This window comes from Mobula hypostoma, chromosome 13 (genome assembly GCF_963921235.1).
Source record: "Mobula hypostoma chromosome 13, sMobHyp1.1, whole genome shotgun sequence".
NCBI classification, from domain to species: domain Eukaryota; kingdom Metazoa; phylum Chordata; class Chondrichthyes; order Myliobatiformes; family Myliobatidae; genus Mobula; species Mobula hypostoma.
In genome coordinates, this window is record NC_086109.1 from 23,981,728 (window position 1) to 24,004,257 (window position 22,530).

Sequence of the window (22,530 nt, forward strand, 5' to 3'; positions counted from 1 at the left end):
AATGGAATGAGGGAGTGCTTTACGGTTGGAGGGAAGGACTGAGACAGTTCTTTGTTATTGCAGGAAAGGGGTTAAGAGAGTGTTCTACTGTTGGAGGGAAGGGATAGAGGGAATGTTGTCCTTGGCAACCTCAACCATTTCCATTATGGGCTCCCCAGCATCAAGAACATCTTCTGAAAGCAATGCCTCAAAAAGGCAGCCTCAAGGACCTGCATTACCCAGGATGTGCTCGCTTCTTATTACCACAATGAGAGAGCAGGTACAGGAGCCTGAAGACACACCCTCAATGCTTTAGGAGCTGCTAAATTACAAATTACAATTTACTACTGTAATCTATGTATTACACTGTACTGCTGCCTCAAAACAACAAATTTCATGACATATGTACGTCAGTGATATTACACCAGATTCTGATAATTCTGATTCTGCTCCCTGTTATGTAGGAGGTGCTGAGATGAGGGCAGAAGTGTGGGAGATTGAGGAGATATGGGTGGGGGCTTTATTGATAGCAGAGGGGAGAAAATCCTGTCTTCTGAAAAGAGAGGATATCTCAGATACTCTGGAATGGAAAGCCTCATCAGGCCAACAGATGCAGTGGAGACAAAGGAAACAAGAGAAGGGATTATCATCCTTGCAAGTGAAAGACTAGGAAGAGGTGCAGACAAGATAACGGTTGGAATTAGCGGGTTTGTAAAAGATGTTGGTGGATTGTTTGTCTCCTAGGGTAGAGAGAGGGAAAGTTCAAGAAAGGGGTGACAGGAGTTGGATATGGAGCAGGTAAGTTTGAGGGCAGGGTGGAAGTTGGTGGTGAATTTGACAAAACTGATGAGCTCCATTTGGGTGCAGGAAGCAGCTCCAATGCAGTTGTCAGGGAAAGAGCTGGAGAGTGTTACCACTGTGGGCTTGGAACATGGGTTGTTTTATGTGTCTAATAAAGAGGCAGGCATAGCTGAAACCCATGTGAATGCTCATGGCTACAGCTTTGGTCTAGAGAAAGTGGAAGGAGAAAAAGTTGTTAAAGGGTGGGTACCAGTTCTGTCAGATATAGAGGGTGGTGGTGGAGGGGAACTGGATGGGTCTATTATCACGAAACAAAATGGGGAGCCTTAAGGCCTTCCTGATGGGGGATATAACTATACAGAGATGGCATGTACTGTGAATGCAGGTAAGAACACTGAAGAATTTCTGAGCTCTGAAAAGGTGTATCCTTAATTCAAGACACATGCTCTATTCTCACCAGTAGCAGCTACCCTCTCTCATGCCTACCTAATCATTCAGCAACATTGTAAATGCTGGGGAGGTTTGTTTTAACGGAATCTGTGTGCCAGGGATCTTATCTTGTTAGCTGATATGAAGTATTCACACCTGTATGTGTGCACAGGCAGACACACTCAAAAGTGCACATGAGTCCAACACACACACACATATATAAAGATACATACACATGAAAGATGCAAGCATTCATGTGCAAGCAGTTCAACCTCCTTCCTATTAGTCTGTTGCAGACATCATCACCAACTAAACCAGTGTCCAGCTATAGTTAAAGTCAGAGCCAATATTCCAACACAACCAAGGTAAATACGGCCGGACCATTTGAGATCCTACCCAAACCAGTCCCTGCAAAGCCATTCAGCATACTGGGAGGAAGAAAGAGTAGGGTAGCAAAATAGGGAGATGGCAGATCAAAACAGATTTTAGCCAACATGCTTATCATTCTTCACCAGCAGACAAAGAGTTAAACCAACGCTGAGTGCGAAACAAATGATGCGTCTTCCAGACGCAGATTATTATACAGCTTTTATCTGCCAATATTCCTTGTAAAAGAAAAGGACTAATAAAATCTGGATACAATTCTCCCAAAGACAAATAAATTGCCTCAGAATCCTTGTATTGTGACTGACTACATTATTGTTTTAAATTTGTCTGTTATAATAGCAAATATAATTTTACATTTTAAGAAATGCAAGCAGTTTTCTTGACTGAAACCATATTTTCTCTTTCCTTCTTTATGTGTGTGTGTGTGTGTGTGTGTATACCACTCTCTCAATCTTTCTCTCCCTCCCATCACCATCCACTTCTCCCACTCTGTCTCAACACCCACCGATCTTCCTTTCCACCGTCTAACTGGATAATTATGAACACTGTAACAGTGGCGCACATTAAGAGCAGCTCTCTTCAACTTTGCAAATTAGAATGACCCCAATTTCAGATAAAGGCCTGTATTTATATTTGCATTTCCAATTCATGACGGAAGATTTATTCATTCTGTTAAAACATTAGCAGCAATTTGAAAGGTCAACCACCAAAGACAATACAAATAAAACATGTGAAACAAAAAAAAATTAAAATTAAAGCTTTGAGGAAATTGGTTGGAAAAAAGCAAGAGGCCCAGCTTCTCTTCCTCAATAATTAGGACTCATAACCTTCACAGAAAATTGAGTCTTGACTTTGATCATTTTAATTCAGATTTTTCTGAACACATCTTATTATTTTTTCCTCCTGTTACAATTCCCATTATCAGTTTAACTTATTGTTTGACAAATTTCTCCATCACCATCGTTTCAGCCCTCCTCCAATGTTATTCTTTTATTCATTAACAAGATGTGGATGACACTGCTTTGACAAGCATTTAATCTCAGGACAAAAATGCCCTTGAAGGATGAGGGTGTTTTGCCTTCTTGAACTGTTGCCATGCAAGTGTTTCCAAGTGTCGTTAGGAAGGAAGTTAACAGATTTTGACCTGATGATAATGATAATGCAATAGGTTTCCTATTTCTGAGTCTGCTGTATAATTTGGATGGGATCCTGGAGGGAGTGATGACCAAATGCCTGCTGCTCCTGTCCTCCCGAGTGCTCTCCTATCATAGCTGGTCCCTTGGTGGTGACTCTTCCATATCATGTCACCAGGCTGTGACGTGTAAGATGACACGATGTACTATTGAAAGCAGTGCACATAGGGTAGTGTCCTCCAGGTTGAGAAGACTAAACACAGATTGGATGATTGCCTCAGAGTCATGGAGTTATACAGCCATTGCCCAACTCTTCCATGCTGACTAGTGTACCTCTTGAGCTAGTCCTATTTGCCTGCATCTGCCGTATCCCTCTAAGCCAGGGGTTCCCATCCTTTTTTATGCCATCTACCTCTACCATTAACAAGGGATCTGTGAATCCTAGATTGGGAACACCTGCTCTAGACCTTTCCTATCCATATAGCTATCCAAATGAAGTTTATGTGCTGTTGTTGTCCCTATCTCTGTTACATTCTCTGGCAGCTCATTCCATACATGCACCACTAGTCTGTGTGAAGAAGTTGCTGCTCAGGATCCTTTTAAATCCTTTCCTTCTCACCTTAGACCTTTGCCCTCTTTAGTTTTTGGTTCCTTTTCCTTGGGGTGAAGTTTGTGTGCATTCCCTTATGAAAGGACTTTATGATTTTGTACACCTCTGTAAGGTCACCCGTACTCTCTAAGGGGACACATCTCCATCGATGGAGGTGTAAGGAGCTTCTTCCCTCTGCTACCCTGCAGGACATCCTTGGGCAAGATGTAGCACTTACTTAGCACCCCCCCCAACCCCCGTCATGTGAAGCCATGGGAGCAGGTGGTCAATGGTCATATGAACAGCTGGTGCATATCACAAATCCTGGTTATGTGACCACTGATGCCAGGCATACAGTCTCTGAAGAGTATTGATAACAGCTGGGGTCACCTGGCCAGAAGATGGCAATGGCAAACCACTTCTCAAGAAAAGTTTGCCAAGAACAATCATGGTCATGAGACCATGATCACCTATATCATATGAAACGGCACATAATGATGATGGTCACCCATCAGTCTCCTGTATTCCAAGAATTAAACACCGAGCCTGCCCAACCTTTCCCTATTACTCAAGCCCTCAAGTCCTGGCAACGTTCTCACAAATCGTTGCATTCTTAGAGGCAATCCTGGTGCAGGGTTTCGAATGAAACATCGACAATTCCTTTCCTCCCATACGTGCTGCTCGGCCCACTGAGTTCCTCCACCAGACTGGTTGTTGTTCTTTGCACTCTTTCTGGCTGAATGATGTCCTTCCTATGACAGGGTGATCAAAACCCCACACAATACTCCAAGTCTGGCCTCACTAATGTCTTGCAGAATACCTGTATTTGATCCAGAGGAGTATCTGAAAGCTGTTGTCACTCGTCGTCTTAATTCAGTCTCACTCCCATTGTCTCTGTCTTCAGCTTCCTCTACTAGCAAATAGAAATTTGATGGGTCGTGCCTCACCTTCTTACTGGGCACTTTTGCACCCCTCCAGATTCAACATTGTTCCACATATAAATGCACATTAGATTTTCCACATTTCAAATTTCCAGCATCTGCCCTACAGTTACAGTCAAAGAGTCATAGATCGCCTCAGCACAGAAGCAGATCCTTTGGGCCATCTATCCATGCCAAATTATTATTCAGCTTACTCCCATCAAACTGCACCTGGAGCATAGACCTCCATATCCCTCCCATCCATGTACATCTAATTATCGCTTAAATTTTGAAATCGATCCCATATCCACCACTTTTACTGGCAACTCATTGCTCACTCTCACCACCCTTTGAGTGAAGAAGGTCCCTGTCATGTTCTCTTTAAACAATTCCCCTTTCACCCTTAACCAATGACCTCTAGTTCTATTTTCACTCAGCCTCGATGGAAAAAGTCTGCTTGCATTTAACCTATCTATATAGCTCTATATATAATTTTATATAGCTCTAGTTTTATATACTGTACCTCAAATCTCCCCTCATCGTCCTACGCTCCGGGGAATAAAATGCTGACCTGTTCAACCTTTCCCGTTGGTCATTTCAGCTTCTGCTTCTCCCAATTAGACCTCTATGAGAGTGACCTTCTGATCCTGTAGTTTTCCCAGCGATAATCTAGCTTACTTATTGTACTATTATCTGGGGCCTTTGCTATTAATGAGTTTTTCATTGTTTCATACCAGTTTGGGAATGCAAATTCAGGTAAATAATTTTAGACTGGAATTAAAAATCTACCATCGGTATTAGTAACTATGAAATGTCTGCACTACTATAAAATTCTGCCAAGGGGACAAAACTATCCCAGGTGTCAGGTCTTGAAGGTACTGATTCTCTCTAAAGCACAGTTCCTGAGGTGCTGACTCTCCCTAGCGTACAGTTCCTGAAGATAATGACGCTCCCTGGGATACAGTTCCTGAAGATAATGACTCTCCCTGGGGTACAGTTCCTGAAGATAATGACTCTGCCTGGGATACAGTTCCTGAAGATAATGACTCTCCCTGGGGTACAGTTCCTGAGGATAATGACTCTCCCTGGGGTACAGTTCCTGAGGATATTGACTCCCCCTGGGGAACAGTTCCTGAGGTGTTGAGTCTCCCTGGGATGCAGTTACTGAAGATTATGACTCTCCCTGGGATACAATTCCTGAGGTGTTGAGTCTCCCTGCTGCAGTTACTGAAGATTAAGACTCTCCCTGGGGTACAGTTCCAGAAGATAATGACTCTCCCTGGGGTACAGTTCCTGACGTGCTGACTCTCCCTAGGGTACAGTTCCTGAGGCGTTGACTCTCCCTAGGGTACAGCTCCTGAACATAATCATTCTAACCTGGCTACTATTTTTAAACATTAAAGATTAGCTTTATTTGTCCCATGTACGTTCAAGCATACAGTGAAGTGCATTGTTGGCGTGAAGATTGTGCTGGGCAGTCCGCAAGTGTCGCCACGCTTCCAACGCCAACATGGCATAGTCACAACTCACTAACCCTAACTGTCTGCTTTTGGAACATGGGAGGAAACTGGAGTTCCCGGAGCAAACCCATGCGGTCACAGGGAGAATGTGCAAACTTGTTAAAAACAGAAGTGGGAGTCAAAGCCTGACCTTGGAGCTGGTGTTACGTAAAGCATTGGAGCTAACCGCTCTGTTACCATGCTGCGCCAGCCTCTGTCTCCTGAACTATTCCTGGATGGGATGACTCTCCCTCAGGCACAAGTTCTTTGAGATACAGTTCCTTTCGCTGGGTTACTGTTGCTAGAGGTCAGTGCCTTCAGGAAGCATTCTGCATCAGCACTTATTTACTGGCTCCATTGTGCCAGATTCACACACGGGTTATGGTTTAAATCACAAATTGTAATGAGCAACACACACAAAACACTGGAGGGACTCAGCAGGTCAAGCAGCATCAATGGAAGGGAATAGATAGTTGACGACTTGGGCTGAGACCCTACTTCAGGACTTAAGATAATGCTATTCTTCCAGAGAGTAGATCAGTAAACTGACCGTTTGGAAGATGACAGTTTTGGGTAGGTTTTGGTGAAGTCTGCATTGTTTTAGTGTTTCTTTCGTGACTGATCATCCCCACATTTCTGCCTTCCATCTTGCTCCACTTGCCTGCTCTGAAGCACATCTTCTCCCCATAAATGAATGAGATTTCCTGGGACTGGGTTAGTCTGATTGTGGCTCTGTAGTTGTAAGTGTGAATTTTTAATGAAGTTCCAATGATGCTCTATTTAGCTATTTCAAAGATAAAGCCCTTGGTTTCTGTCTCTGAAGCTACTCAGCTTGTTTCAAATGTCACTGCCTCCTGTGTTGAAGGCAGACAAAAAAAAAAATTCCCAGTGCAAAAGCGAGATAAATAGGATGCTCAATGACTTGCTAATAATCACATTAAAACATTTGTTTATGTGCTGGCGTGACTGACACACACGAACCTCTGATTGAAGCAGCCACACCAAATCTCTCAAGGCTGTTTAATCACACAGGGATAAGTTTAAATTAACTTGGCCTGATAGTCACAGTGCCACATTATAAAGCAATTGCAAATCTACGCACAGCTAGAAAATTTTCTTCCTCTTTTTGATTTAATGACTGCACACTACGCCTTTCATTTTTTTCTCTTGCTTTAAAATAAAACAAATACAGTTTTTTAAAAGAGAACATACTCTTCAACCTACTTTGTAACTTCAGCCTTTGACCGAGGGTCTTAGGTCAACAGACATTTGATACCTCTTCTATGTTGTGTGACAGCCCTAGGGATCTGATCATTGAGTAAGGAATGGAAGGAGTCTATGCTCAAAATCATCACTGAGCTCATTTCTGCCTCACTCAGGTAAGGTATACAGATGCAGACATTCTGTTTCTCACACATACACTCCGATAATATTACAGAATGCTGATGTGGTCTAAAACCAAATATTCATTGACAATCCTCATACAGTATGTGCATCACACTGAGCACAGGGGCCCCCCAGGGCTGTGTACTCAGTCCACTGTTGTTCACTCTGCTGACCCACGACTGTGCTGCAACACACAGCTCGAACCACATCATCAAGTTTGCAGATGACGCGACCGTGGTGGGGCTCACTAGCAAGAACGATGAGTCAGCATACAGAGAGGAGGTGCAGCAGCTAATGGACTGGTGCAGAGCCAACAACCTGTCTCTGAATGTCAACAAAACAAAAGAGATGGTTGCTGAGTTCAGGGGGACACAGAGCGACCACTCTCCACTGAACATCGACGACTCCTCCATAGAGATCATTAAGAGCACCAGATTTCTTGGTGTTCACCTGGCGGAGAATCTCACCTGGTCCCTCAACACCAGCTTCATAGCAAAGAAAGCCCAGCAGCATCTCTACTTTCTGCGAAGGCTGAGAAAAGTCCATCTCTCACCCCCCATTCTCACCACATTCTACAGAGGTTATATTGAGAGCATCCTGAGCAGCTGCATCACTGTCTGGTTCGGAAATTGCACCATCTCGGATCGCAAGACCCTGCAGCGGATAGTGAGGTCAGCTGAGAAGATCATTGGGGTCTCTCTTCCTGCCATTACAGACATTTACACCACACGTCGCATCCGTAAAGCAAACAGAATTATGAAGGACCCCACGCACCCCTCAGACAAACTCTTCTCCCTCCTGCCATCTGGCAAAAGGCACCAAAGTATTCAGGCTCTCACGACCAAACTATGTAACAGTTTCTTCCCCCAGGCCATCAGACTCCTCAATACCCAGAGCCTGGACCGACACCAACCTACTGCCCTCTACTGTGCCTATTGTCTTGTTTATTATTTATTGTAATGCCTGCACTGTTTTGTGCACTTTATGCAGTCCAGGGTAGGTCTGTAGTCTTGTGTTGTTTTGTGTTGTTTTACGTAGTTCAGTGTAGTTTTTGTATTGTTCATGTAGCATCATGGTCCTGAAAAACGTTGTCTCGTTTTTACTGTACTGTACCAGCAGTTATGGTCGAAATGACAATAAAAAGTGACTTGACTTGACTTGAATACAAAGGTCATACTTGTGGACTGCAAAAATAATAATTTGTTTTTAAACTATGAGGGGTGATTGATAAGTTTGTGGCCTAAGGTAGAAGGGGTCAATTTTAGAAAACCTAGTACATTTATTTTTCCTACATTTACACACTTAGTGCAGCGGTTGTGGAGCATATGGATCCCTTCTTTGCAGAAGTCGGTGTCTTGGACCTCCAGAAAGCGGTCCACAGCAGGGGTGATTGAAAAGTTTGTGGCCTAAGGTAGAAGGAGATGAGTTATTAACTTCAAACTTTCTGCATTTTCACTCAAAGAGTTGAACTGCGTGTGTATATAATAAGAGCTGTATAACTCATCTCCTTCTACCCAAGGCCACAAACTTATCAATCACCCCTGCTGTGGATCACCTGGAGGTCCAAGACGCTCTCATTACATGCACGTGCAGTTCAACTCTTTGAGTGATAATGCAGAAAGTTTGAAGCTAATAACTCATCTCCTTCTACCTTAGGCCACGAACTTATCAATCACCTCTGCTGTGGACCACTTCTACAAAGAAGGGATCCGTATGCTCCACGACCGCTGGACCAAGTGTGAACATGTAGGAGGGGACTATGTTGAAAAATAAATATGCTAGGTTTTCTAAAATTGGCTCCTTCTACCTTAGGCCACAAACTTATCAATCACCTGTCGTACTTCCTCTTAGCTTCTGGGGGGGAAAAAATCTTTTATTGCTATCTCTTGTGGAATGATGATCTTTGAAATTCAGATCTGTGTGACTTCACCCACCGGTCTAGTTCCAGAGGACTAGGATATAAGAGCAATAATGTAATGAGAAGGCTTCATAAGGCATTGGTCAGACTGCACTTGGAGTATTGTGAGAAGTTTTGGGGCCATATCTAAGAAGGCATGTGCTGGCATTGGAGAGGGTCGAGGAAGGTTTATGAAAATGATCGCAGGAATGAAAAGGTTAACATATGTGGAGTGTTTGATGACTCTGAGTCTGTAATCACAGGAGTTTAGAAGAATATCAAGGGGATCTTATTGAAACCTATTAAATATTGAAAGGCCCGGATAGAGAGGAGATGGAGAGGATGTTTCCAGTAGTTGGCAAGTCTAGGACCAGAAGGCACACCCTGAGAATACTTTATTGTCGCCAAACAATTGATACTAGGACGTACAATCATCACAGCGATATTTGATTCTGCGCTTCCCGCTCCCTGGAGTACAAATCAATAGTAAATATTAAAAATTTAAATTATAAATCATAAATAGAAAATAGAAAATGGAAAGTAAAGTCGTGCAAAAAAACCGAGAGGCAGGTCCAGATATTTGGAGGTACGACCCAGATCCGGGTCAGGATCGGTTCAGCAGTCTTATTACAGTTGGGAAGAAGCTGTTCCCAAATCTGGCATAGAAGGACATCCCTTTAGAACAGAGATGAGGAGGAATTTCTTTAGGCCAAAGGTGGTGAATTTGTGGAATTCATAGTAACAGAGGGCTGAGTTATTGGGTACACTTAAGCAGAGTTTGATAGGTACCTGATTAGCTAGGGTGTCAAAGGTTACAGGGAGAAGACAAGAGGATGGGGCTGGGAGAAAAATAAATCAGACATAATTGAATGGTCAAGTAGACTCAATGGGCTGAATAATCTAATTTGTTTTCAATATCTTATGGTCCCATAGTGTTATGTTTAATCTTGGTTCATCCATCATGTCCCTCTCTCCTATCCTTTCTAGTATTGATGAGTCCCTGCACTATGATGGTTGATCGTGCAGTAAAATCTCGTGGAATCACTCCTGTACATCTTCTTGATTATATTATTGATGACAAGGGGATCTGCCATTGGAGTGCTGCTTCTCCCATTTTTAGTCGTCCCTCAGGATTGAGGACGACTTGCTTTTATTCCAGTCCTTTGGGTTCTGAAAGGCCTGATGAGGCCATGTAGAGCTGGCAGATTGTGCCTTGAGATAGTGAGGGAGGTGCTTGGTGTGTGGTGGAGTGGAGGGTGGTGTGCTCATACCCTGTGTGCACCAAATTTAGATGTGTTACCAGAAATAAAGCCCTGAGGATTTCAATGCCCATCAAAAATACCATCCCTATTTTGAGCAGTCCCAGGACAGGGGTTCAGAATCTGGTTTAATATCGTTGGTATATGTTGTGAAATTTGTTGTTTTGCGGCAGGAGTACATTGCAAATGCATAGTGATAAAAACTATAAATTACAATAAAAAAGCATATATATTGTAAAAAAAAATAAAATATATAAGCAGTGCAACAAGAGAAGAGAAATTACTGAGGTAGTGTTCATGGGCTCATTGTCCATTCAGAAATCTGATGGCGGAGGGGAAGAAGCTGTTCCTGAAACATTAAGTGTGTGTCTTCAGGCTCCTGTACCTCCTCCTTGATGGTAGCAATGAGAAGTGGGCATGTCCCGAGTGATAGGGGTCCTTAATGATGGATGCCGCCTTTTTGAGGCATCGTCTTTTGAAGGTGTCCTGGATGCTGGGGTGGCGAGAACCCATGATGGAGACGGCTCTGATGATGGATTCCTCTGGACCAGTGAGGATTGTATTCCGTTGCCCGCGTCCTTAGTCAAATTCACCTTCCATTAGGGCAGACAACATTGTATTTCAAAACTAAAGGACCAGTACTTGTTGTTGCTTCTCCACTGTTCTCATTCTTTCCCTCCTTTCTGCTTGTTACTTGACCTCAGAAAGGGGACAGTGACGCACATCCTCCTGTCTGTATCAGTGGTGTTGAGCTTGAGACGGTTGAAAGCTTCAGCTTCCTAGGGATGAACATCATCGATCGCCTGTTTTGGTTCACCCACCTGCACTTCACAACCAAGAAAGCTCACCACCACCTCTATTTCCTCAGGAAGCGAAAGAAATCTGACACGTCCCCATCAACCCTCACCAATTTTCATTGCTACCACACAGAAGTCATCCTGCTTGGATGCATAATAGCTTAGTATGGCTACTGGTCAGCCCACAACCACAGGAAACTGTAGAGGGTGATAGTCACACATCAGCACATCTTGGAAACCAACCTCCCTTCTATGGACTCTGTCTATACTTCGCACAGTCTCCGTAAATCAGCCAACATAATCAAAGACCCTACCAATCTGGACATTCTTTCTTCTCACGTCTCCCAATGAGCTGAAGATACAAAAGTCTAAAAAGATGTAGCACAAGGCTCAAGGGCTGTTTCCATCCCACTTTATCAGACTATTAAATAGTTCCTTCAAATGATAAGTAGGACCCTTGACCTCACATTCTACCTCGTTATGACATTGGACGTTGCTGTCTACCTGCTCTACATTTTTCTCTGTAGCTGTTACACTTCATTCTGAATTGTTATTGCTTTACCTTGTGCTACCTGAGTGTGCTCCCTGATTATCTGGTCTGTATGAACAATATGCAAGGCAAGCCTTTCACTGCATCTCGGTATATGTGATATTAGCAACCCAAATCCAACAAACCAACTTCAATTCCAGTTCTCCTCTACTCCAGATTCTTCTTTTGTAACCCCATTATCTGCCGCCCTCGCCAACCCAATCCTTGTCTTCCTTCCTCATCCCCTCCATCCCTCATCCCTCCTTCTCTCTGTTTCCCCACCCTTACCAGAACTAGCACCGTCAAGAACTGTGGCTTAGTTGGTAGCAAAAGTTTTTATGGGCTGGGTTTGCAGTGGTCAGCAGTACATGAGAGATTCTTTTCTCCAAAGGTTCTTGATAGGTCCAACTGTGAGATAACTTGGAAATAATTCAGATTTAGAATATTCTAATCTGCGAGAAATCTATCCAATTTGTATTTGAATAAGACAACGCTAAATTCTTAGACCACCTCCTCAAGAATTCCTGCAGAATGGTTTGATTATCTGCACACTTTAATACTAGCTTGGTTTGAACTTAATTCCTTTGAAGAGCAGGGTATTACCATGGCCATGGCCATGCTGTTTAGAACAAGGCTGACAGAGCTAACATTATCTACTTCCTTTAGAATCTCTAAGACAACAATACTATCACCTTCATGCCTATTTTTCATGATCATGGACCCAATCTACAGCATCACCAATCTATTCCAATCTATTTGTTCCTCCAGTCATTTTGACTGTCTTATTAGCTATAATTCTGTACTGTTATACTGTACTTTAAGTGTGGTCATGCAAGTGATTAATGAAGCTGCAAGATTACCTTGGTACCTCAGCATAGTCCTGATCTTTTAATGCATCTCAGTATCTGACTTGCATTACTCATAATGCCAAGCAATGTTGTGAGTTCCTGCCACATTCCCACTTTAGCTTTATAGTGGCATTTGCAAAAAAAAACAAGTGAATGACTGCATAATTTGCAGCTGCACGTAAGGAAGTATGGCATTGTGAAAGATGCCCCTCCCTCAGAGCCAAAAATAACACTGATGAAGTGTCTCGACTCAAAACATCGACTGTTTATTCCCCTCTATAGATGCTGCTGGGTTCAACCCTCAGTGGTCCGAGTTTAGTTCTGTTGCGGTCTGTGAGGAGTTTGTGTGTTCTCTCCATGACAGTGAGGGTTTCCTCCAGGTGCTCCGGTTTCCACCCACATTCCCAAGATATACGGGAGAGTAAGTTAATTGATCACGGAGATGTAACGGGGCAGCGCAGGCTCTTTGGTCCGGAAGGAACTGTTACCAAGCTGCATCTCAAAATAATGAAATAAATATTTTCCAAAATATCACTTACTCTTTAATTTAGATTTGCCTGAATGAACATTAACTGCTTACCATCTTCCTTCATAATGTTACTGCTTGCTCACTGATTAGTCTTGAATCAAACTATTTTAATTCTGACTTCCAGGTATTCTTAGGTAACAGAGACTACTGCTTAATTTTGAACATATAAGGGACCGTGCCTTTTGTAACACTCACCTTCCACGTGGCCGTGTTTCTCCGGAAGTATGCAAACATTCTTGTAAACCAGTTATAAATTTCATTGAGTGTCAACTGTCTGTCTGGAGCTTCCAAGATTGCCTGCAGGAAATAAAAGCCGGCATTAACAAAAGAGATTGAAGGGGTGGAATAGGGTGAACAGTGGGAAGAAGTGGAATGGGATAGGTGGAAGGGAAGATTTGATAGAGGTATACAAAATTAAGAGGGGTATAGATAGTCATTTTCCACTAAGGTTGGGTAAGACTAGAACTGGAGGACATAGGTGAAGAGTGAAATGTGAAATGTTTAAGGGGAACATTAGGGGGAGCTTCTTCACTCAGATGGTGGTGAGACTGTGGAACGAGCTGTCGGCCGGAAGTGGTGGATGTGGGTTCAATTTTAATATTTAAGAAAAAGATGTTTAGGGAATGGATGGGAGCTTTGTGGAGGGCTATAGAACATAGAATAGTACAGCACAGTACAGGCCCTTCGGCCCACAATGTTGTGCTGACCCTCAAACCCTGCCTCCCATATAAGCCCCCACCTTAAATTCCTCCATATACTATGGTCCAGGTGTGGGGGATGATGGGACTCAGCAGAGTAACAGTACGGCAGGGACTAGGTAGGCCGAGTGGCCTGTTTCAGTGTTGTAGTGCTCTATAACTCTATATCCAGGATGAAGTTGGGGGCGGAGGGGAGATAAGGAATGACTCAGATCGGGACAGGGTAAGGTGAATTGTCAGGATATGATGGTGCTGGGCATGGTAGTCCACTAATAGACTTTGAGTTAATCATTCACAATTCCTTCGGGAGCTGCAAATCATTCAGACCTAAAGTCACTGCTCAGCTTCAGGGCAAGGAGGTGCTCAGTTACCTGTCTGATGAGGGACGCATATGTAAAGGGTGGCCGAACATCAGCGTTCTTGTAAAACTCATGATTCTGGGCAAGCTCTGGAAAACAGCAGAAATTATGCACATGCGTCAATTGTAAACGTCTATCTCCGTCTACTTGAGGGTTACAACATCTGGATTCCCTCGCAAGCTGATCCCCTACTGTCCCTGGAGGTGGAACGAGACAAGATGGCGGAGTGTAGGCTTTATTGAACAGAAAGGATGAGTTTGCTGTTCCTTTCCAAATTTCTCTTCAGCCAGAAAGCAGATTTGACACCTAGGACAGTTTTTGATGGGAACATCCCACACCTGCTTTTTATTATTGCACATGATATAGGAGAAGTTTGATTTCAGTCACTGATGGTAAATGCGTATGTGTATACTGACTGTATCTTCCACTCATTGCATCTCATGTGGGAGCAGTGAGAGTTCAAAAGTATGACCCAACAATCAATGGCCATTACTGACACCTTTATCACTTGGATAAATTCCTCCCCCAAAACCTCCACCTGATAAATAACACAACTGAAAGAAAGTTTAGGTCCACTTATGAATAAACTCTTCTCGGGCTTCCAGCCAGGTACGGATATTGATTATAACCGACGTTTTGATGACAAGCTCTGCCGCCTTCTTCAGGGATGATGCCTGGGCATGTTGGGTCTGGTGGTATTTATAACCCTGTGGTCTGTCCCTCCTGATTGGTCAGTCCTCATCCAATCAGGTTTCTACTCTTCCCCCTTGTTGGAAGAGGACTAACCAATCGAAACGTTGATTATAATTGATACCTCTACCTGGCTGGAATCCTGAGAAGGGTGTATTCATCATAAACACTGGGAAAGCACAAGAGCCTTTTTTTTAGATCTAGTTAGTTTAACAGGCTATCCCGCAAAATACTGGGTCAACAGCAATTCACACATAAAATACCTTTAACAATTCGGTGTCCCTTTTGTGTTCATCACAAAAGAACCCCTGTTAATCTCCATCATTGGTCATGTTCAGAGCAGTCATGTTTCATAGCCTGCTGCTTCAGCCACTCGCAGAGAGATTCCAGTTTTCAATGGCCTTTCCTCTCAATGTATGCTCTATAATTGCACCCTGCACCCCTCATTTAGGCCTGTACCTCTTGACTCCAACCCTGATTTCCACCCAGCTAGTGTGGTGTCTGTGCATGAACAATATACTCTCTACACCACGGTTCATATCTCCGGCAAGGCTCTGCTCTGTGTGCACCACCCAGCCACCACTCTCCATGCTCCAGATCTGAGTTCTGCTCTTTGGGTACAGACATTATTTCTAGGGACTTCTTCAACCCTTGGGTTCTGGTCTTTTTGATCATCAGCCTTTCCCGAAAACTCCAAGTGCCAGCTTCCACCTAGCGTCCAAGGCACAGCACAAAACAAAACGTAACGTACTGCACATCCAGCAGTAGCCAAAGCCATAGACTTCTGAACATATGGGTGAAACCCCTAGCGAACTTTTTAATGGCATGATTGGTTTCTCAGCCACATTGTCTTCCCAACGTGGCCCCTGCTTTTGTGAGAATCAGGTTTGGAGATGGTGAGGAAGTCCGTGTGTCATTTTTATCCCGGAATGTGTGTCAGCTTCAATAACACTTAACAGCAATGAAACATCATCTTTAAAAACAAACAATTAAACGTATACCCATCAATAATTCAGGAATATTTTGGTCCTAAGTGCAGCATGCTGTATTCATGAGCTCAGACATGGGATTCTTTCTCCTGGAACTAGCCTAGTTCTTCACCCTGCAAGCTAATCTTTCATAAGTGAGGAAGAGGGGAGTGAAGGCATCTTCTTTGCATGGTTGAACTTTGCTACTACTGGACCCAATGGATAGTATTGAGATTAGGACTACTGGCTGCTAACTCATTTCCTATATTTGGAAAGGGCTGGACTCAGAACTTCTTCCTCAAATAGTAACTGAACATGGGCCTATGGTCCAACATCTACATCGAGCGTTGTTGCAGGAAAGCAGTATCTATCGTCAGGGACCCCCATCACCCAGTCATACTCTCTTCTTGTTGCTGCCATCAGGAAGAAGGTAAAGAAGCCCCAGGACTCACACCGCCAGGTTCAGGAACAGTTCAAAGTTCAAAGTACATTTATTAACAATGTATGTCTCCTACATACAACCTTGAGATTTGTCTCCTTACAGGCAGCCACGAAACAAATAAACCCATTTAAAAAGACCATCAAACACCCAATGTGCAGAAACAAAATCAGGCAAACAATGAAAGAAGTCAAATAACGCTCAGAACTGAAGTTCATGAAAGTGCGCTCACAGCTACAAAGTCGGTCACAGCCAATCCAGGAGCCCGTCAGATGCAGGCCACAGCCCCAGTTCAGCGCAGAGATGAGTAAACCCTGCCGAGCAGTGAGCTAAACAGTAGCTCTTCTTTGCCTCTGGCCCTACCACCCTGATCTTTTCAATCTGGCCCAGTGCTTAATTCAGCCAAACAGCGAGTCGTTCCTTGCTCTGGGGTTCAGGCCCCGCCACTTGGGCCTGGGCCCGCTGCCTTGTTTCAGCCTGAGCCCAACCATTCTAATCTAGCCCCTGCTCAAATCTGTCAAACATTGGCATGATTTTCACTCTTGGGACTGGGCCCCGCTCCCCTTGGATCTGCGACTTTGAATCGCCTCCAAGTCCGCTCCAGCAACCAAATATTGTCTCGTTTCCCACTCTCGGGCCCAGGTCCCGGCGCCTCGATTCAGCCTGTACACGTCATGCTGCAACCATCCTGCATCATCGAGATTTCAGTTCACACCGCTAAAATGCCAGGTCGTACTGGTGGTTCAAAAGCTCAACTTCGAAAGGGAATGTTACGGGCTATTGATTGCAGTGATCGTTTACCAGAAAAAGTGTGAGAAATGTGAGGAGTTATTACCCCTTAGCCATCAGGCTTTGAACCAGAGGGGATAACTTCACTCAACTTCACTCGCCCCATCACTGAACTACTCCCAAAGCCTATGGACTTAATTTCAAAGACTCTTCATCTTTTGTTCCTGATATTGATTGCTTATTTAATTATTATTATTTCTTTTTTCTTTTATATTTGCACTGTTTGCTGTCTTTTGCACTCTGGTTGTCTTTCATTGATTCTATTATGGTTATTGGATTTACTGAGTATGCCCGCAAGAAAACAAATCTCAAGTTTGTATATGATGACATATATATATATATATATACTTGGATAATACACTTACAAAACTTTATCTTGTACATTTCAGGTTTGGGACATTCAGTTACATTCGATGTTGAGAAGGATGGAGATCTGAAGTGTCATGGGGAAGAATAGGGTGCTGGTGTAACTGATCAGCATGATGAGTCAATTAGTCTCTTCAATTGCAACTAAATACCCTGTTCAGGTATCAGACTCCAAAAACATTAACCCTGTTCCTTTTTTTTTCCACAAATGCTTCATGACCCGTTGACTATTTCCAGTATTTTCTGTTTTCATAACACGAAAGCGAAGTATGAAAGCCTCTTACCTGAAGATATCGGCATGCAGTACTTATCAGAATGCCGCCGTCTAATGGCTCCCATATTGTGTAAACTTGGTGAGCTGATTACCGAGGGCCCTTGCCTTATGGGGGTGATTGGCGTGGCAGCTGAGGTTGGCGTGTGAGGTAAACTTTCCGGGAAAATGTCTGACGTACTCTTGGAAAGTGTGACATTTGAGACCAGATTCAGCTAACGGCGAAAGGTGGTTCACAGGACAAGTGTAACATGCGAAGGAGAGAAACAACAAAAAAACATGGAAAATAAGTGTATCTGACAATGGCTTTGGACTTTATCTCCTCCTAGAGGCTAGAGACCTACCATCACTAAAAGGTGGGAAAAGTAGTTTTCTATGTAGGTCCAAATAACAGATATACCACTTGAGAACATTCTGCTAAGATCCCACATGAGGAGACCAGGTACAACCACAGAAAGCACAGCATCCTATACAGATTCTGCAAAAACTGTTACTGGAGAGCTAACTTGAATCTGTTGAAGGAAGATACAGTATGTATATAGAACACAGAACAGTATAGCACTATAACCTACGGTTGTACCAGCCCATATGACCCTTATAATCCTTCCCTCCTGCACAGCATGAGCCCTCCATTTCCTTATCTAAGACTCTCCTACGTGTATTTGTATCAGCTCGAGTACCACCCCCGGCAGAGCCACCACTCTCTGTTAAATCCTACCTCTGAAACCTCCACTAAGCTTTCCTCCTCTTACCTTAATAGATGTCCTCTGGTGTTGGCCACTGACACTCTGGGACAAAGGTGTTGGATGTCCACTCTATGTCTACCTTTCATAATCTTATACGTGTCCATCAAGTTGCTTCTCATCTTCCTTTGCTCCGAAAAAACCCTCCCTTACTTAACCTTTCCTCATAAGACATGACTCTAATCCAGTCTGTAAATCTCCTCGGCGCCCTCTCTAAAGCTTCTACATCCTTCCTATAATGAGGTGACCAGAACTGAACACAGTACTTTAAGTGTGGCCTAACCAGAATTTATTAGAGCTGCAACATTACTTCACAGCTCCTCAACGCCATCCCCCTATCCCTATACCAATGAAGGCCACACACCATAGGCCTTCTTAACCGCCCCTATCCACCTTGGTGACAACATTGAGTTATGTATGGACCCCAAGCTCCCTCTGTTTCTCCTAGGCATCCTGCCATTGACCTTGTACAACCCCTCAAGTTTGATTTTTCAGAGGAGATTAAAGCTTTTATTACCATGATGATTACTCATCAGGATTCACTTTACCAATCAAGAGAGAGGAAGCCCATTCAATGCTTCTTAAAGATATAACACTTCTTTGATGTCATCTTTGTGAATCTACCAGGTCTATTTAATAAGTACTACACAAAGAAGCATTTGTGTTATGTCCCAGTGTTACGTAAATTCATTACAACAGTTTATATCCAAATAGAGCTTCTCATATAAGAAAAACTTAGGGAAGTTGGGAGAGTGGGGGTGAAAATAAGTATTATAGGCATAGTGAAAGGAAAAAGGCTGTATGGAATTTTAGATACTGCACTGTTAGACACTGCATTTAATTTGGAAGAAAGTCTAGAAAAGGAAAAACAAGAAAGACAGAATAGAAGGAAGAGAAGGAGAGAGAAAGCATATGTCCTTCCAAAGTAACCATCCCAGAACACAAGGCTCTGCAGATCAGCAGTAAGTTGGCAATGTAATATGTCATTAGGCATGCTGTTTGTTCAGTTATTTCCTTTCTTATTTAATAGTGAAGTACTCCTCTTACAAGAATATACGAGATGGTACTTCTTTGTTTGCTAGCTTTCTCGATCTGTATATTGATGGCCTGTTACTGAGACTGTTCTTCATCATATGCAGTGTATTCTATATGGCATCTTATTGAATGCTTTCCGAAAACACAAATATAGAACATTGACTGGTTCCCCTTTATCCAGCCTGCTTGCTGCATCCTGAAATAATAGCCCCCAATTATCTATTGCCATTGGGATGTTTTCAGTGTCCTCACAATGAAGACCAAAACAAAATAATGTAAGGGTCCCTGCAATCCATTGTTAATTCTCCAGTTTCATCCTTCATAGGACCAATGCTTACTTCAGCTTCTCTTTTCATTTTGAAGCTCCCTGCAAAATGGCCGCATACTCAGTCGCAGCAGCCTCTCTGGGTCCAAACAAAGGTGTAATTCTTCATCCTATATGTGCTTCTTATGATTGCAGGACACTGCTGGATGTTAGGAACATCAAGTATTGCAGTTCTACCGCACTAGAGAGTTGCTTGATAGTGGTGGAGCTGGACTTGTTGTGTACGGTGTTGCCGCCTGCTACACTGTGTCAGAGGCGGTGCACGGTCCAACAAACCGGTCAAGTAATTGTCTTGGATGCTCTTCCTGTGGATCGCAAGGCCCTGTTGGACAGTGTTACGTGGAGTACTGCAAGTCTAGTTCATTGATGGCAGGGAAGCTGCCTGGCCTTGGCCGTTGTGCTGACCAGGCACTCATGCCACGGGGTCACCTGTTGCAGGTGCCAGAGATGGTAGGGAAGAGAGCAAGTTGTGCTGCCCTCTAGTGTTCACTCAGTGCAAGGACAAGCTGGATTGCATTGTCTGCAGCTCCACTGGTGCGTGATGGGGACTGCCGTGTGCTAGTCATTGCACAGACGTGCCTCCTTGACAGCATCACATGCTCTATCAACGTTGGGCGTTGTAACTTTTTTTGTAACTGCATGCTTTTCTGCTATCGTAATGACATTGTATATGTTCCTTGTGCCATGTGACTGTGGTTTGTTTCTTGTTCCCAGAGGAATGTTGTTTTGTTTGGCCATATTCTTGTTGAGTGACAATTAAACTTGAACTTAATATACCAGCAGATGCTCTTATAATCTATTTTATGTGCTTTCCTCTCACCTCAACTTGTACACTTAGAATAATGATGCTTATAGATTGCAGCTAATACCAACGCTTGTTAGGTGCAACATTGCTGACAGGAAATCCTGATTAGCTTCCAGCATCACACCTTCAGTGAGATAGATCTGTGAATTTAGGATAGCTACGTTGGTACTCTGCGCAGAAGAGTACTGAAAGGCAATGACTTTTTCTTCAGTGATGTTTGATCTCACCACACAATAAGTGTCCATTGGGAAGTTAGACAGGATATTGAGAATAAAGGATTCAGGGATCCAAAGTGGAGATTTTATGAGATTTTATGAAAAGGAACATGGAAAGGTTTCCCCAACATTACCACTCAGACCTATGAGGTCTACCACTTTGAAAGACAGTGGGTGCATGGTAATACAAAACGATTCCCTCCAAGCCAAATAGTACTCTGTCTTGCAAATGCATGGCCAATCCTTTTCCTCAGAATCTTGAAAATTGTTACTTGACAACATTGAGATGATGTTTTAGCCACACAGATTGTCACTGTTCAAGAAGAGCCAATATGTTCTCAAGGGCAACTACGCTTTAGCGATAGATGCCAACACTACCCGCTCACATCAACATGAACAAAGGATTGAGATATAAATGGCACTGCAGTCCCACCATTTTACCACTAGGTGTCAGCCAGAGTTCAGGAAGTGCTTCCTATGACCAGGTCTGGGAGCTGGAGACAATCTATGGCAGCGCCTCACCCTGGGTTAGAGGCATCAAACATGCCCTCAATCACCTGAGCACCTTCACAGTGATTGTTACCAAGTTATGCTATTTCAGTTTCCTCTTTCACAATATGCTGGTAAGTATCCATATATTGACAACATAATTAACAGTTTTAATAACCTAACTACCCTTAATAACCTAAAATTAATGGGGGAAACAACAAGTACAAGAAGTGATAGAGTGTACAAAATCACTAAATTGCATTCAGAAAAATATTGCTGGCAAACAGGATCTGTATAGATAAGTACTTGGGATACAGTGAGAATATAGTGGGTCAAAGAGGCTATTCTGCGCTGCATGAATGTATGACTATTACAATCTGGATACAGCTGGCCCAAAAAAAGGAATGCCATTCTGGATTTAGTTCGAAGTAAGGAAGCTGACTGGGTGAAAGGGTTGCAACACACACAAAATAGTGGAGGAACTCAGCAGTCCAGGTAGCACATATGGAAAAGAGTAAACAGTTGACATTTTGGGCAGAGACCCTTTAACAGGCTTGGATTTCCAGCATCAGCAGATTTTCTCGTTTGGGTGAAAGGATTATTTATTAAAGAGCTAAAGAGCAATTTAATATTTGTGGTGAAAATTCTGACAGATTTCCTATTGTTGTTGAAAAGCATGAAAGATTGGAATAAAACAAAGACTCTAACTTGCGGAGAGCAGAGCATTTCAAAATTAAGAACTAATTTGCATGTGTGGATTGGATCCATCTACTGGAAGAGCAAGGAGCAATATAAGTGATTAAGAAGAGATGAAGAGTTCAGGGTGAAAACACGTTCCCATAAACAAAGATGGCAGGGCTGCCAAATCTAGAACACCTGGATGTCAGGGTGTATAGAGGGAAAGAGAAAGTAAAAAGAAGGAAGCAGCTTTCAGATGCAGGGAGTTTAATACTGATGGATTAATTAAGAGCAGAATGTCTGGAAGAGTATAGAAAGTGCTGGAGAGAATTTTAAGAAAGCACTGAACTGGCATGCAAAAAAAATGTGTCAAGTTAGGTCAGAGAAAATCCAAAGATGTTTCATTAGAATATAGGGAAAATAATGATTGCTAAATATCTTAAATTATTAACATATAATAAAAAACACAGTGGTTATGAGCATTTTGGATCAAAAAGGGACTGAAAATGTTACTTGTGTGTGAAAAGAATCGATGTGGGTTAAGTTAGGAAGGAATATTTAATGAATATCTTCACAAAATAGGGAAATCATGTTAATGTCGTAGTGAAGGTAAGCAAGTTTGAAATATTGGATGGGATTAGGAGTGCAAAAGAGAGCTAGCGAGAGAAAACAGATAGG

General features: G+C 43.0%; 1 protein-coding gene across 2 annotated transcripts in view; it reads right to left on the minus strand.

Annotated features, from left to right (window-relative positions):
• foxp4 (forkhead box P4) overlaps positions 1-22,530 on the minus strand; it is a 398,372-nt gene that overhangs the window by 16,729 nt on the left and 359,113 nt on the right. For both annotated transcript variants that reach the window (XM_063065460.1, XM_063065461.1), the window contains exons 11-13: positions 17,576-17,777; positions 14,052-14,128; positions 13,178-13,279 (exon numbers count right to left, since the gene is read on the minus strand). In XM_063065460.1, coding sequence (XP_062921530.1) covers positions 13,178-13,279; positions 14,052-14,128; positions 17,576-17,777 — 381 coding nt within the window. The remainder of the gene's footprint in view (positions 1-13,177; positions 13,280-14,051; positions 14,129-17,575; positions 17,778-22,530) is intronic.